The following is a 16,613-nucleotide window of genomic DNA, read 5'->3' on the forward strand; positions in this document are numbered from 1 at the left end:
CCTGGGCCAGGGCCTGCCCACCCTGCCAGGGAACAATTCCTGATTGCCAAGATCCCATCCAGCCCTGCCCTCTGGCAGTGGGAGCCATTGCCTGGCTCCTGTCCCTGCAGGCCTTGTCCCCAGTCCCTCTGCAGCTCTCCTGGAGCCCCTTCAGGCCCTGCCAGGGGCTCTCAGGTGTCCCTGGAGCTTCTCTTGTCCAGGTGAGCACCCCCAGCTCTCCTGAAGGACACAGGAGGACACCTGGGGGATGCTTGTGGCTGTTTTTAGCACAGGAGGGCTGTGCTGGGCAGCTCCTTGTGGCACAGCCAGGGCTCCCCAGGGACTCTGAGGAGCCACCAGGCCAGGAGTGAAGCAGTTAAACTCTGTATAAAACACAGCCTGGTGATGTTGTGTTGTATAACAGACAGATAATACGTTTTTTTCCCCCAGCATCTGTGCTCCAGCTTGCCTGAAAAGCTGCAGACCTGAATTTCAACCCCTGTCAGCAGTTCCAGTCCAGCCTCGCAGCGCTGTCACTGCAGTAAATTACCGGCTTGGGTTAATCTGCCCAAGCACAGAGAACCGAGATCCCTGCAAATGCATCTCCCAGACATCCCCTGCGAGCTGCAGCTTTAAAACCCATCCCGGGGTGTGGGAGCATCAGGGGTGGATGGTGGGGATGGACGGAGATGAGAGATCTCTGCAGCCAGGTCAGGGAAATTGCATTTATTGCAAAGGGCCTGGTGCAGGGCCCTGCTGGGAGCTGCAGCCACAGCTCAGAGCAGGCCTGAGAGAAGAGAGAGATAAAGAGAGAGAAGGCAAGAGCGTGGTAAAAGATGAGAGAGTGAGGAAGAGTAAAGAGGGTAAAGAGAGAGTAAAAGAGGACGAGGTTCCTGTTACAATACAATAAATCTTCTTCTGGTCGTGGAACTTGAGGTTTATTGCAAAGGGCCTGGGTGCAGGGCCCTGCTGGGAGCTGCCAGGCACAGCTCAGAGCAGGACTGAGAGAAGAGAGGGGGAGAGAGGATGAGAGGGTGAGAGAGTAAAAGGCAAGAGAGCAAAGTTCCTGTTACAATACAATAAATCTTCTTCTGTGTTGAATATTCTGATTCTCACTAACCAATCTAGTACAAGATACAAATCCTGTAGCATTTCCATACAGCCTATAAGAATCATTACATTACCCTACTGTGTTACATTTTAAACCCTAAAAACTCCTCTTTGGGCCCTTCTGCCAGGCTGGCAGGGTCTGCTCTGACCCTTGGGCCTGTCTGCAAGCAGAGGGTGTTGTTCCATCAAAAGGGGATCACCTTCAGCTGGCCATGCCATTGTTTTCCAGTTGTTCAGTAACTGAGGGATCTCAAAGCTTGCTTTCATTTCAATCTCGCTTATAGTTTCTATATTCTTAAAATCTTTTGCCAGACAATCATATTTATGAGGCTTTCCTGTTTCATCTTCCCCAACACGGGGGAAGCAGAGCCGGGGTTTTATTGGAAGGCAAAGAGAAAAGCTCAGCTCCCGAGGGAGCGCGGCCCAGGGGAGGGGAGATAAAGCCACCCCGGCCCGGGGAGGGGGGGACAGGCCATTGTTCGCTACAAAGGACAGGAAACGAGCCTCAAAGGGGACATGAAAGAACCTTCAAACAAATGCAGATCAGCGAGCGGGGATGGCTCCGAGCATCTCCCGCCTGCGCTGCTGCGGGGCTCGGGGCGGGGACCGGGGACGCCTCGGGTGCTGGACCCGCCTTTCCCCCAGGATGGAGCCCTAAAGGGTCGGAGGAGCCTGGGATCACCCCGAGCCACCCATTGTGGTGGCTCGATGGTTGTAGAATCGTCACATCAATGAATGGTTTGGGACGGGAGGGACTTTAAAGTGCCACCCCTGCCATGGCAGGGACACCTTCCACTGTCCCAAACTGCTCCAAGCCCTGTCCAGCCTGGCCTTGGCCTCACCGTTAGACTCGTTGGTCTTAAAGCTCCTTTCCAACCTAAAAATTTCCATGGTTCTACCCCCATTCCCTTTCAAATCCTTTCATTCCCTCGGGGTGTGACTGAGCTGGGCAGGACACTCAGAGCTTGTCCTGATTCCAGGCTTGGGCTGCTCTCCTGCTCCCTCAGTGACCCCAAAACTCATCACATCCCCAAAACTCATCCCATCCATCCATCCATCCATCCATCCATCCCAAAGATCATCCCATCCTCCATCCATCATCCATCCATCCATCCATCCATCCATCCATCCATCCATCCATCGTCCATCCATCCATCCATCCATCCATCCATCCATCCATCCATCCATGTCCATCCATCCATCCATCCATCATCCATCCATCCATCCATCATCCATCCATCCATCCATCCATCATCCATCCATCATCCATCCATCCATCCATCCTTCCATCCATCCATCCATCCATCCATCCATCCATCCATCCATCCATCCATCCACCATCCATCCACCCCAAATCTCCTCCATCCCCTCTGCCCAGCTCCACACAGCCCCAGACCTGGGTGGGTTTGGGGTCTCCTTAGGGCCCCCAAGGAGGGGGAGCTGCCTTGGTGCCTCTCTCTGGCTGGAGAACCCGAGCTGTGCTCAGCCAGAGCAGTCACAGAGGTGCCAAAAACGCGTTTAGGGCAATTTTTCTCCCCTTTCAGAGCAGATAGCCTTTATCAGCTCTGACAAAGCCTGGGTTTGGTCCCTTTGGAGCTGAGCCCCTGTGCTGGACGTTCTGCTCCTCCCAGTGACAGCAGGCTGGTGGCCCACAAAGCCATTTCCTGCCCTACAAGGCAGGCTGGTGGCCCTGTGCCAGAGGGGACAATGAGGGACAGTGGGGCCTGGCCTGGGAGCCCTCATGTTCCTGTTTACTTGGATCAGAAACATTTCCCTGGCTCCTTTCTCAGTGACTTGGGGTGCAGGGCCAGGCAGCAGCGCCCAAATTCTGCAGGAATGTGGGGTCCCTGGCACTGGTGGCTCTGTGTCATCAGTGGGGACCTTCCCCAGCCCTGCAGAGGGGTCCCACCAGCTCTGTCACCCCCTGCAGGGACAGCGGGGCTGAGGTCACCTCCTGGGCCAGGGGCAGTGACAGCCCTGCCTGCCCTGTCCCTGTGAGGCCAGCAGCGTTCCAGGAGGGACAGCAGGGCTCTGAGTGGCCCTGTCACACAGGGAAGGGACAAACAGGGAGGGAGGTCCCGCTGTTATCTCGTCCTTCCTGCAGCCGGAGCCCGACACACACCCTGCCCTTATCAGCCCTGCCCGCGGGCAGGGAGGGGCTGGGACAGCGACAGGGACGGGGACAGGGGCCAGGAAGGGGGACAGGAAGGTGGCACTGGGGACAAGAACGTGGCACTAGGGACAGGAATGTGGCACTCGGGACAGGAATGTGGCACTAGGGACAGGAACATGGCACTGGGGACAGGAATGTGGCACTGGAGACACCAAAGTGGCACTGAGGACAGAAACATGGCTCTGGGGATGGGAAAGTGACACTGGGGACAGGAAGGTGGCCCTAGGAATGACAACATGGCCCTGGAGATGGGAATGTGGCATTGGGGACAGAAAAGTGGCACTGGGGACAGGAAAATGGCACTGGGGATGGGAAAGTGGCAGTGGGGACAAGAACATGGCAGTGGGGACAGGAAAGTGGCCCTAGGAATGGGAATATGGCAGTGGGGACAAGAACATGGCACTGGGGACAGAAAAGTGGCAGTGGGGACAAGAACATGGCAGTGGGGACAGGAAAGTGGCCCTAGGAATGGGAATATGGCAGTGGGGACAGGAACATGGCACTGGGGATGGGAAAGTGGCAGTGGGGACAAGAACATGGCAGTGGGGACAGGAAAGTGGCACTGAGGACAGGAAAATGGAATTGGAGAATTGCTGAGGTTGGAAAAGCCCTCTGGGATGATCAAGTCCAACCATGACCCCACACTGCCAAGGCCACCACTAACCCACGTCCCCAAGTGCCACATCCACGTGTGGCTTGACCGCCCCAGGGATGGTGACCCCAGCCCTGCCCTGGGCAGCTGTGCCAGGGCCTGACCCCGCTTCCTGTGAAGGAATTTAAGGAATTTCTCCTGATCTCCACTCCAAACCTCCCCTGGAGCAGCTTGGGGCCTTTCCTCTTGTGCCTTGGACTCAGGAGAAGAACCCAAGCCCCAGCTGGGTCACCCCAGGAAGTTGCCAGAGGCACCTGGGGGTGGGAGCAGGAGCTGGAGAAGGGATTGTGGTGCCTGGGGGTGGGATCAGCCCCTGGGGACTGGGACATGGTGCCTGGAGGTGGGAATGTGGCTCTGGAGATTGGAAACACCATGCCTGGGGATGGGGACACAGTGCTTGAGGATGGGAACGTGGCTCTGGAGATGGAACCATGGCTCTGGAGATGAGAGCATGGAATCTGGGAATGGGAATGTGGCTCTGGAGAAAGAATCCTGGTTCTTGAGGACAGGAACATGGTATCTGGAGATGGAACCATGGCTCTGGAGATGGAACCATGGAATCTGGGAATGGGAATGTGGCTCTGGAGATTGGAACACAATGCCTGGGGATGGGAACACGGTGCTTGAGGATGGAAACGTGGCTCTGGAGATGGGACTATGGCTCTGGAGAAGGAACCATGGCTCTGGAGATGGGACTATGGCTCTGGAAATGGAACCATGGTTCTGGAAATGGAACCATGGTATCTTGAGATGGGAACATAGAATCTGGGAATGGGAATGTGGCTCTGGAGAAGGAATCCTGGTTCCTGAAGATGGGAACATGGCTCTGGAGATGGAACCATGGTTTCTGGGAATGGGAATGTGGCTCTGGAGATTGGAACACAACGCCTGGGGATAGGAATGCAGTGCTTGAGGATGGGAACACGGCTCTGGAGATGGAACCATGGCTCTGGAGATGGAACCATGGTATCTGGGAATGGGAATGTGGCTCTGGAGAAGGAATCCTGGTTCTTGATGATGGGAACACAGCACTGGAGACCGGAACACATTGCCTGAGGATATGAATGTAGCTCCGGAGACTGGAACACTCTGCTGAAGACTGGAACGCGGCACCTGAGGACCGCAACGTGCCACTGCAGCTGGCAGCAGTGCCTGGGGACACGAACATGCCTGCGGAACGCGGTGAGCCGGTGGGCAGCGCCCGGTGAGCCCTCGGGGCCGGCTCCGTGCGGAGCCGGGACTCGAACCCGGGTCCTTGGGGACGGTCTGTGTGTATGTGCGGGGCGCTGCCGGCAGGGGGCGCTGTCGCGGGGCCGCGGCGCGCGCGCCTTTGTTGCCGTTGGCGCCTCTTCCTGCGCCGGGCGGCGGCGGCGGCGGCGCGCGCGCGGGCGGGGGCGGGAGCGGGAGCGCGGCGGGGCCGGGAGCGGCGGCACCGGGAACGGCGGCACCGGGAGCGGCACCGGGAGCGCAAGCGCGGCTCGGGCTCGGCGGAGCGGAGCGGCGGGAGCATGGAGATGGAGAAGCGCTTGACGCTGGAGCTGCGCAACAAGAAGCCGAGCGAGGTGCGGCGGGGGAGCGCGGGGCGGCACGTGCTGCGGGCGGGATGAGGGGTTGGCGGCGGGGGGAAGGTTGGCGGTGGCGGAGCGGCCCGCGGGGGTCCCGCACGGCGGGGACCGGGCGGGTTTGGCGGGGTGGGGACGGGGCGGTTGTGGCGGGAGCGCTCCCGCCGGGCCCGCAGCCCCGGCATGGCGGCGCGCACGTGCGCGGCGGGGCCCGCCCGCACCGGGGCCGCGCTGGAGGCGGCGGTGGCGGCGGCGGGGCCCGGCCCGGCCCGCGGAGGGGGCAGCGGGGAGCAGCGGGACGGGCAGCGGGCAGGGCCGGGCCCCGCCGCGCCGCAGCCAGCGGGCCCGGGGAACGGGGCGGCCCCGCGCGGCCATGGCGGCTCGGCCATGTTAGCGGGGCCCCGCCGGGCCCGGAGCGGCTCCCGCGGGCTCCTCCGCCCGGGGAAGGGCTCGGGGGCTGCGGGGATGAACCTTTAGGTGCCGCCGGGGCCGCCCGTTCCCCTCCGCTGGCGGCCGCGGGGCCGGGCCCAGCGCTCCGCACCCGCCCCGGGGCCGCCTCATCCCCGGGGCCGCCTCATCCCGGGTCTCCTCCGGCCGCCCCTTCACGGATCTTCCCTTTTCCTCGGGTCTCCCAGGATCTCCCCTTTCCTCGGATCTCCCCTTTTCCCCCGGTCTCCCCCCTCACTTTTCCCTTGATCTCCTCGCTCTCTTTTCCCCGGGTCTCCGCGACCCCTGTTCCCCGGATCTCCCCGTTCCCCTTTCCCCTGGATCTCTCATTTTCCCCTGGATCTCCCCATTCCCTGTTCCTGGATCTCCCTTTTCCCCGGCTCTCCCCGCTCTCTTTTCCCTGGATCTCCCTTTTTCCCGGCTCTCCCCTTTTCCCGGGCCGCTCCGCCGGGCCGTGCCCGGTCCCTCCCTGGCCCCGGGGACACTCGGTGGTGCCGTGGCACCGAGCACGGGGGGGAACGGGCGGCGAGCGGGGCTTTGGGTGGAGATTAAAGCGGCTCCGTGCAGGGGATTTGCAGGAGCAGAGCGGCTGAGCAGGAGGAGCTGCGGGCGCCAGGAGCTGCAGAGCCAGCGGGGTCAGGGCCGGGTGTCCCTGCGTGTCCCGGGACCTGCTGAGTGTCCTGGGACATCAGAAAGGGCCCGGCCTGGGGTAAAGCTGGGCTTGGCTGGGTTAGGCTCAGCTGGGGCTGCCCCTGGATCCCTGGCAGTGCCCAAGGCCAGGCTGGACAGGGCTTGGAGCAGCCTGGGACAGTGGGAGGTGTCCCTGCCATGGCACTGGATGGGCTTTGATGTCCCCTCCAACCCAAACCATTCCGGAATTCCATGATAACCTGCTGGAGTTCGGGCTCACCTCTGTGCCCACACCTCACAGCAGCAGCCACCCAGGCCTGGCCTTTGCCACCTTTCCCCCCACCACGGTGACAGTCCCACTTTGGCTGGAGCACATCAGTTTTCTGACGTGTTGGGGAGCAAAACAAACTCTGCTCCAGAACTTCAGAGAGCCTCACCTCAAACCCCCGAGCAGCAGCAATGCCACTTGAGGAGTTTGAGGTGATAATTCATTCTGAGCTTGTGCTGTGCAGGTGGCAGAGATGGCCCTCAGCCCCAGGCTCTCTCTCTGGGAAGGCAGAGTGTTTAAAATGACTCTGGGAGCTGGCTGGTGTGAGCAGGAGAGGGAAAATGGGAGCGCTGCGAAGGAGGGATTTGGAGAGCGCCACAAGCCTTCTGGCCAAGGCTCATTTTTGCATCTTGCTGTCAAGAATGTGTGGGGTGAAAGCAGGTTTTGGGAGTGGTTTGTGAGAGCTGGGGCTGCATCTGGGGAGACAGGGGTGTTTCCCTCCAGGATAGTTCTGTGCTGGTGCTTGGTGGTCCTGGTGGCACAGGGGGCTTGATTCCTTCATGTGCTGAACCTCCTGGAGGTTCCTGGATGTGGAATCCATGCTGGGCACAATTTTTGGTGCCATCAGTGGTCTTGTGTCACCAGCCTGAGGCTGGGCTCGTGTGCTGAGCCCTGCCCAGGCACCTGTGTCACCTCACTGTCACTGTCACAGCGAGCTCAGTCCTGTGGGGACGGGTTTCCTGGCACCCCAGGGGTGTGGGGGGACAAAGTGGGAGGGGACAAACCCAGCTGACCTCGTTTGGCCCCTCGTTAGCAGAGCCTGAAGCTGACTCTGAAAGCTTTATTGATGTGCAGGGAGCTTTGGGATGTGACCTCGTGCTTCCAAACCCCTGGCGGTGGGGACAGCAGCAGCAGTGTGTTGGTGGCTTGTGCTTAGAGGCTGAAACCCCAACCACGGTGAGGGACTGTCACCAGAAGTTGTTTGGTTTTAAGGTCCTCAATTTGAGTGAGGAGGACCTGGAGGTTCAGTGCTCTGTGCTCTGGGTGTGTTGGCGATGTCACCTCGAGGCCAGGAGGATGGTGGCAGCTGTGGTGCCAGCTCTGGGTGTCCCTGTGCAGGTGAAGGAGCTGGTCCTGGACAACTGTCGCTCAGAGGATGGCAAGGTGGTCGGCCTCTCCTCAGACTTTGAGAACCTGGAGTTCCTCAGCATGATCAACATCAACCTGCTGTCCGTGTCCAACCTCCCCAAACTCAACAAGCTCCGGAAGGTGAGTCAGGACTCTGCTGCCATCTCCAGCAGCCCTTGGCCTTGTGCTGCCCCTGGTGGCTGTTGGTTTTTCTGTATTTGCCAGAAAATATCTTGAATTTTGCTCCTTGTGTGCTGAGCAAGTGAGAGGGGTCGGTTTTAACATGCAGCAAAACCCTTCGGAGCTCTTCAGGTGTTTAGTGCCCTTCCTGTCTTGCTTTTCTGCTCTTGGGCTGCTGTCAGAACATTCATGACCCGATAAATATTTTGGATTTTGGAGCACTTACCAGCATGGGGGTGGCTGGCAGAGCTGTGCCCCTGCAGGAAAGGGTTTTTAAGGACAAACTTGACCTGCTGCTCTGTGAGCTGAAATTTGGGTGCTCGTTGCAGCCCAGTTCTCAGTGCAATTTCCTTCCCTGTATCACGAGCTGAAACACTTGGTGACCATGTGATATTCCCTCCCTTCAGCTGGAGCTGAGTGATAATAGGATTTCTGGTGGCCTTGAAGTTCTAGCAGAGAAAACTCCCAACCTGACACACTTGAACCTAAGTGGCAACAAGATCAAAGACATCAATACCCTGGAGCCCTTGGTGAGTGGAGGCTGTGCTGGAATCCCAGGGATGGCTTTTCCTTTGGGGATTGGGTCTGTGCAGCAGGAATCCAACGTCTTGGTCACTGTTCCAACAGCACTTCGTGGTTCTGATGGGAACAGATTTGATCCCAGTTTGAGGCTGGGCCAGTAGTTAATGGCTCCTCAGTCTGGAAAAGCAGCAGCCAGTTGCTAAAAGAAGCGTGCAATGGGGCTGGATGAGTAAAACTGTGGATGCTCAGTGCCCAGCTGAGAAGGGACCGGGAAAGGGTCGGAGGCAGCTGGAGGTAGGTGGCACCTGGGGTGTCATGGAATGAGGTAACTGGACAGCACTGAGGGCATCTGTCCCATCAGCCTGAAGGTTCTGCTGTGCCAGCGCTGCAGGGCTCCCATTCCCATTCCCACAGTGGTCAGTGAGGCTGGAAAAGGCCTCTGAGGCTCCACCTGAGCTGCCCCAGGAATGCTGTGAGGGACAGGTCTGACACAGGGCATGTGTCTCACTGGCTGTTTGTCCATCCATTCCCTCCAGAAGGAATTTGGGATTGTTTTGCTCCTCCTTTCCTTGGCATGGTGCCCGCTGTGACAGCCTGAGCTGGGCTGTGCCAAGGGCACCCAGGCTGCAGCTCTCCCTGAGCTCTGCCTGATCTTTTGAGCAGGATGAGTCCAGCTCAGCTGCTCCTGAGCTTGCTGGGCCTGCTCAGAAGCAAGAAAGATTTGCAAATACACAGAGAGTTTGTTCCAGAAAGGGAAGCCAGGACAGAGGAGCTGGACAGAAATTTCTTGTGCCAACAGTGAGAGGAGCAGTGACTCCTCTCCATCTGAGGAGCATTTGTGGCAGAACCACTCTGTGCTGGACCTGGGCAGTGCCCCAACCGCCCTTCCTTGCCTTCTTGATCTTCAGACAGCACTGTAAATAACCTTAACAAATGGATTTTTTGCAGAAAAAGTTGCCAAACCTCCACAGTCTGGACCTGTTCAACTGTGAGGTGACGATGCTCATCAACTACCGCGAGAGCGTGTTCGCCCTCCTGCCCCAGCTCACCTACCTGGATGGCTTTGATGCTGATGAGCAGGAAGCCCCTGACTCAGACCCTGAAGCAGATGGGGATGCACTGGAAGATGATTATGAGAATGGGGAAGGTGAGGGTTTTTTCCTCCTCCTGGTTTTCCTGCTTGGTAACGACCCCTTTTGCACTTTAGGGTGGGTTCCAGCAATGGGGTTGGCACTGCAGGAGGGGCTCTGTGGGTCTTTACCCCATCTTCCTCCCCCAGCCCACTCCTGGGAGGGAGTGGGACATGTTGGGAGGTGACAGGGCTTGTTGGGAGGTGACAGGGCTTGGTGCTGTCCCTCCTCATCCTCTGTGACCCCTGCCTGCTGCTCACACAGCACTGAGGGGTGAGAGGTGCCTGGGTTTGGGAACTGGGGCACTTCCCTCCCTCCCCCTTTTTGGTAGAAGGTGAGGAAGAGGAGGATGACGAGGAGGAAGATGATTTGGATGAAGAAGTCATTGATGACGAGGAAGATGAAGACGATGATCTGGAAGGTGAAGAGGAGGAGGATGGAGTAGATGATGAGGTGAGGCTGTCACCAGGTCGCACGTGTGTCCCTTGTGTGGTGACCCAGGTGCCACAGGAGCCTCTGTGGGGGCAGATCTCAGGAATTTGCCATCCATTCTGGCTTCTCCCTGCCCTCCTGGCTGCTGAGAGCCACAAACTGCAGGGAGTTTCCAGTTCAGCCCTGGCCTGGCACTTCCATGGCTCTGAGTGATGGATCATGCAGCTCCATCCCTGGCATGTGAGGGGCTCTTGGAGATCCAGAGCTTCTCCTGCCACCCTCAGGCTTCAGAGGGGAGCAGGACTGGGATTACTGCTCAGGGAATTGGGGTTCTTGCTACAAACCCTCTTGTTTTCACTCCAGGAGGAAGATGAGGAGGAGGATGGTGAGGAGGATGAAGAAGATGAAGCTGAAGAGGGTGAGTTGAGTCCTAACAATCCAATTTCTTGCAGAGCTCCTTCAACAGTCAAATATTTGGTGTTTTTGGAGCTTCCTCAGCCTCAGTGCTGTTGTTGCTGCAGCTTTTCTGCCTGAGCTGGTGCTGAGCAGTGTCATCATCACCCAGGGTCACACAGGGAGGGAAAGAGATGAAATTCCAGCCATGCTGGGTAATTCTGGGAAATGTGAGAGGTCAGCTGCTCAGAAAAGCACTTCTGGGAACTGATGGGCCATGCAGGAGCAGGGCTTCTGTCCCAGGAGGGTCTGAGGGAATCTCTTGGGGGCACATTCCCCTCTCAGATCTGAGCTTGGGGCCAGGCTCCTCTGGCTGTACAAACAAACACCCAGATGAAAGTTGGCAGAATATTGTGGCTGGTGTGAATTCAAATAATCTTGGATGAATCATGGAATTGTTAAAGCTGGGAAATCCCTCTAATACTGAGTCCAACACCACCATGTTCAGCTCTGACCCCTGTCCCCAAGTGCCACATCCACATTTTTTTGAGCAGTTCCAGGGATGGTGATTCCTGGGCAGCCTGTGCCAATGCCTGACCTCCTTCTCCATGAAAGAATTTTTCCTAATATCCCATTTAAGCCTCACCTGGTGCAACTTGAGGCCATTTCCTCTTACCCTGTCTTACCTTGTTACCTGGGACAAGACTGGCTGTCCCCTCCTGTCAGGAGCTGTGCAGAGCCACAAGGTCCCCCCTGGGCCTCCTTTGCTCCAGGCTGAGCCCCTTCCCAGCTCCCTCAGCCTCTCCTGGTGCTCCAGCCCCTTCCTCATCTCCATTCCCTTATCTGGACATGCTCCGGCCTCTCAATGTCCTCCTTGGAGTGAGGGGCCCAAACCTGCCCCAGGATTTGAGGCCTCAGCAGTGCCTGAGCTTGGTTAGGAGTCCCTGATTTCTGCAGATGCTGTGGTTTTGAGGGTGCTCAACAACAACAAAAAAAACCCCATTTTCAGCTGTTGTACAGGATGCTTGGAGGGCAGAGAAAGTTGTTGGTGTCTCATGTGAGCCCAGGCTTTTGCAGGAGGGGCAGGCCAGGGTGGATGTGCTCCTAAATGGTGCCAGTCTGTCCAGGGGATCTGCTCCCAAATGGTGCCAGTCTGTCCCATGGATCTGCTCCCAAATGGTGCCAGTCTGTCCCATGGATCTGCTCCCAAATGGTGCCAGTCTGTCCCATGGATCTGCTCCCAAATGGTGCCAGTCTGTCCCATGGATCTGCTCCCAAATGGTGCCAGTCTGTCCCATGGTTCTGCTCCCAAATGGTGCCAGTCTGTCCAGGGGATCTGCTCCCAAATGGTGCCAGTCTGTCCTGGGGATCTGCTCCCAAATGGTGCCAGTCTGTCCAGGGGATCTGCTCCCAAATGGTGCCAGTCTGTCCCATGGTTCTGCTCCCAAATGGTGCCAGTCTGTCCTGGGGATCTGCTCCCAAATGGTTCCAGTGTGTCCTGGGGATCTGCTCCCAAATGGTGCCAGTCTGTCCCATGGATCTGCTCCCAAATGGTGCCAGTCTGTCCCATGGTTCTGCTCCCAAATGGTGCCAGTCTGTCCTGGGGATCTGCTCCCAAATGGTGCCAGTCTGTCCCATGGATCTGCTCCCAAATGGTGCCAGTCTGTCCTGGGGATCTGCTCCCAAATGGTGCCAGTGTGTCCCATGGATCTGCTCCCAAATGGTGCCAGTCTGTCCCATGGATCTGCTCCCAAATGGTGCCAGTCTGTCCAGGGGATCTGCTCCCAAATGGTGCCAGTCTGTCCCATGGATCTGCTCCCAAATGGTGCCAGTCTGTCCAGGGGATCTGCTCCCAAATGGTGCCAGTCTGTCCTGGGGATCTGCTCCCAAATGGTGCCAGTCTGTCCCATGGTTCTGCTCCCAAATGGTGCCAGTCTGTCCCCTGCCAGCTCAGCTGCTGTCCCTGGGCTGGGCTGGAGAGTGAATCCCCCCTCTCTTTGCAGACCACCCGTGTGGGCAGAAGAGAAAACGAAGTCTAGAGGATGAAGGAGAGGAAGATGCAGAGGACGAAGAGGATGATGAGGATGACTGATGCCAGCGAGCCAATCAGTTTTACAGACTCTGACTGTGCTTGTCTTAACCTCCCCGTTGTGTCTGTGTGAGACTGTAAATCCCTGTCTCCCACTCCTCCTCCTCCTCCCCCTTTGTAATGGCTGCAGCGTCCACAATATATTTTTTTAAGATTTAGAATACTGTAGGCATTCAGGGGAATCTTCCATACAAGGCTCACTTTTTTTTCTCACAACTATCATGACCAAAGGCTTTTCTCCGTTCGGTGGTTTGTGCAGCAGCTTAAAAAAAAAAGAAGCAAAAAAAAGCAAAAAAAAAAAAAAAAAAAGCCAAAAAAAAAAAAAGAGGAAAAAAAAAATCTCCTCCTTAGGGTATCTGTGTGTCCCAAATCAGCTGTGCCACACTGGACCCAGAGCTCCAGCTGTCACCCTGCCAGCACAGAAGGCCTTTGCCACCCTCGTGCCCTCAGCCCAGGGCTCTGAAGATGCTTTTTGAGCCACCTCGGGTGCAAAATCTGGTTCATCTGCGTGGACTCACAAGGATCCTGAGGGTGTCTCAGATCTGAAATCATGGTGATGTGATCTCTGGACATGCTTGAAGATGCTTTAGTGCTGGGGATGGGGGTGCCTGGGGTTTTGGGGGAGGGAGGGAGGGAGGGGCTGCTTGCATGACCTGGTACCTCTGCGATGCACCTTGCAGTAACCCTGCACTTGCTTTCCTATTTTTATTTTATAAACTGGAACATTTTTCCCATCAGCCACTCAAGAACCATCCCTTGGGCTCTCCCAGGTGAGGGGGGTTCCTGTGGCTGTGCCTGTGCTGCGGGAGCCCTGCAGCAGCTTTGGGAAGGGATAGGGAATGCAGGTGAGGGGGTACTGCTCCTCCAGCCCTCATTTCACACTGCACAGCCCTGTGCAGCCACCACCATCACTGTGATCCATGCTCCTGCAGACCGTGTTAGCCTGGAAATTCTCAGGGTCCTTCTGCCAGCCAGTGCCACCTCTGCACGGGCCCCTGGTGCCAGCCTGGCCTGGGCATCCTCCTCTTCCTCCTCCTCCTCCTCCTCCTGGGTTCCCAGCAGGGAACAGAGCTCCAGCCTCGTGTCCCCACTGTGGGGGTGGCACCCTTTGGTGGCTGGAGGGAGATTGGGGGGAGCCAGGCAGGTTCATGCAGCATTCCCAACCCCATTGCCACCTTCCCTGCCATCCCAGAGGCGTCCAACCAGCGCATCCCTGGCGAGAAGGGAGGGAGGGAGGGACAGACAGAGGGACAGCCCGGGGGTGCAGACAAGCACTGGCACTTTGTGGCATTCCCACTGGGGGCTCCGTGTGCCCCCGGGGCCGAGGCTCCAGCCCTCCCCTCCCCTCCTGGGGGTGTGTTCAGCACATCCCCCCCTCCCTGCCTCGCTTTGCTGGTGTCTCTTGCATTGTACAGTCGCTGTGACCATTCGGAGAAGAACTAATCCTGTAAAATGCAAACTGAGTAACTTATAAATGTTTTAAGGAATTTAAAAAAAAAAAGAAAAAAAAAAAGTCAGAGCAGCAGTTACTTCTAATTTTTTTTCCCTGCATTTTTAGCAGATTGTATGGATTTTATATTAGCCTAGTAACTGTCAGGTTTTGATTGGTCAGACTAGTCCCAGAAATAAGGATCTCCAGCCCTTTTGTATCTTTTGTTACAAAATTTGGATAAAACTTTAATAAAGACTTCAGTTTTTAAAAATCCATTGCTATGGAGCTTGTCTTGGCTGCCTCTGCCTTGGGACCAGCCAGGAATGCTCGGAGTGGGGGCCCTGGAGCAGGTTTGGGTTTGTGCTGGGAGCAGGGACTGTCTCCTGTCCCCAGCAGGGCTGGGCTGGGCTCAGCCTGGGCTGGCAGGAACAGAGGGGGGGCTCTGCTGTGGGGTCTGCAGCACCCCCTGGGCCAGTGCTGCCCTTTGGGGGGCTCTGGGACAGCCTGGGAAGGGTCTCCCTCCTGCCTTTGGGGTGGCACTGCCCTGGAGGAGCAGGGCACTCACCTGTGCCAGCTGGGCACGGGGGCTGAGCTGTGCCCCCTGCCCCTCTTTGGGACCTCGGGGTGCCTCCCTTTGGGGTGCTCTGTGACCCCATGGCTCTGATGAGCTGTCACTGTCAGCTCTGAGCAGCTCAGGGACACTTCAGGGTGTCCATCAGGGCCTGAGGGGACTGGGATGGACTGGGGAGGGCACGGTGCCAGCTCAGGGGGGGCTGCAGGAGAGAGCCCCGGGGCATCCCAGGTGCTGCTCATCCTGTGGGGGATGGCAGCAGGAGGAAGGAAGGGGTGGCAGGAGGACAAAGGATGGCAGGAGGAAGAAGAGGAAGGGATGGAAGGAGGAGGAAAGGATGAATGACAGCAGGAGGAAAGGATGGCAGCAGGAGGAAGAAAAGAATGGCAGGAGAAAGGAAGGGATGGCAGGAGGGAAGGGATGGAAGGAGGGAGGGAAGGGAAGGGAAGGGAAGGGAAGGGAAGGGAAGGGAAGGGAAGGGAAGGATGGCATCAGGAGGAAGAAGGGATGGCAGGAGGAAGGGATGGAAGCAGGAGAAAGGAAGGGATGGAAGGAGGAGGAAGAAGGAATGGCAGGAGGAAGGAGGAAGGGATGGCAGCAGGAGAAAGGAAGGGATGGCAGCAGGACGAAGGGATGGCAGCAGCAGGATGAAGGGATGGGAGCAGGAGAAAGGGATGGCAGCAGGAGGGAAGGATGGCAGCAGGAGAAAGGAAGGGATGGCAGCAGGATGAAGGGATGGCAGCAGGATGAAGGGATGGCAGCAGGATGAAGGGATGGCACCAGCAGGATGAAGGGATGGGAGCAGGAGAAAGGGATGGGAGCAGAAGGGAAGGATGGGAGCAGGAGAAAGGAAGGAATGGCAGGAGGAAGGAGGAAGGGATGGCAGCAGGAGAAAGGAAGGGATGGCAGCAGGATGAAGGGATGGCAGCAGGATGAAGGGATGGCAGCAGGATGAAGGGATGGCAGCAGCAGGAGAGGATGGCAGCAGGAGGAGGGGATGGCAGCAGGATGAAGGGATGGCAGCAGCAGGAGGGGATGGCAGCAGCAGCAGGAGGGGATGCCCACCCCGCCCATGTGGCCACTGAGCCTTTCCGAGCCTCTGCCGGTGTTTGTGGCCCCTCCCAGCGCTGGCAGCAGAGCAGGGCTCCCCTCCTCGGGAGCAGAGCAGGGGCTGCCGGCTCTTCCCTCGCTCCCAGCCCTCGCTCCCAGCCGCGGGCCCCGGCAGGTCCCAGCACGCCTCCCCTCAAACCAGTTTGCAGCAAACTTTTCACCCCGCTGGGCTGGGCTGGCAGAGCGGGGCTGGGGGAGCCCCAGGCTGCTCCCACGGGGGGTGCAGCCCCCCAGGCTGGCACCTGGGCCCGAGCCCCTCCCAGTGGCCCTTCTGTGCCATGCTGTGCCCTCCGTGTGCGGCAGGGCTGGCACAGGCACGGGGGCTGCCCGGGGCCGGGGGTCCCACCCTGCTCTGTTGTTGGGGTGCAGCTGGCAGAGGCTGCAGCCCTGAGTGTCTGGGATGGGCTGGCAGGGGGCAGGGGCAGCACAGGGCGGCCCTTCCTCTTCCTCAGACCTTCCTCAGACCTTCCCCTTCCCCCTCCTCAGACATTCCCCTTCCTCAGACCCTTTCCCCTTTCCAAAACTCTTCCCTTTCCCCTTCACAAATTCTTCCCTTTCCCCTTTCCTAAACTCTCCTTTCCCCTTTCTCAAACTCTTTCCCCCTTTCCCAAACTCCTTCCTCTTTCCCAAACTCTTCCCTTTCTCCTTCTCCCTTTCCCAAACTCTTCCCTTTCTCCCTTCCCAAACTCTTTCCCCTTTCCCAAACTCCTTCCCCTTTCTCAGACTCTCCCCTTTCTCCTTCCCAAGCCAGCCCCTGGAAGTGCCAGCCCAGGAGCACAGTCTCACACCCCCTGTGTCCCCATGT

General features: G+C 57.9%; 1 protein-coding gene across 3 annotated transcripts; it reads left to right on the plus strand.

Annotated features, from left to right (window-relative positions):
- The first annotated feature begins 4,356 nt into the window (after positions 1-4,356).
- LOC139602364 (acidic leucine-rich nuclear phosphoprotein 32 family member B) lies at positions 4,357-12,856 on the plus strand. Of its 3 annotated transcripts, none has more exons than XM_071452178.1 (7): positions 4,357-5,476; positions 7,941-8,090; positions 8,537-8,659; positions 9,600-9,798; positions 10,116-10,234; positions 10,577-10,631; positions 12,610-12,856. In XM_071452178.1, the coding sequence occupies exons 1-7, from the start codon at positions 5,189-5,191 to the stop codon at positions 12,696-12,698; spliced, it is 1,023 nt and encodes a 340-aa protein (XP_071308279.1). In that variant the 5' UTR covers positions 4,357-5,188; the 3' UTR covers positions 12,699-12,856. The 3 variants fall into 3 exon arrangements, with proteins under 3 accessions (XP_071308279.1, XP_071308277.1, XP_071308280.1); XM_071452176.1 differs by having other exon boundaries at positions 4,360-5,476; positions 10,113-10,234; XM_071452179.1 differs by lacking the exon at positions 4,357-5,476 and adding an exon at positions 6,998-7,033 and having other exon boundaries at positions 10,113-10,234.
- The last annotated feature ends 3,757 nt before the right edge of the window (positions 12,857-16,613 follow it).

The sequence above is a fragment of the Agelaius tricolor genome, unplaced genomic scaffold (genome assembly GCF_023055355.1).
Source record: "Agelaius tricolor isolate 1412-34295 unplaced genomic scaffold, bAgeTri1.0.p SCAF_33, whole genome shotgun sequence".
NCBI lineage: Eukaryota > Metazoa > Chordata > Aves > Passeriformes > Icteridae > Agelaius > Agelaius tricolor.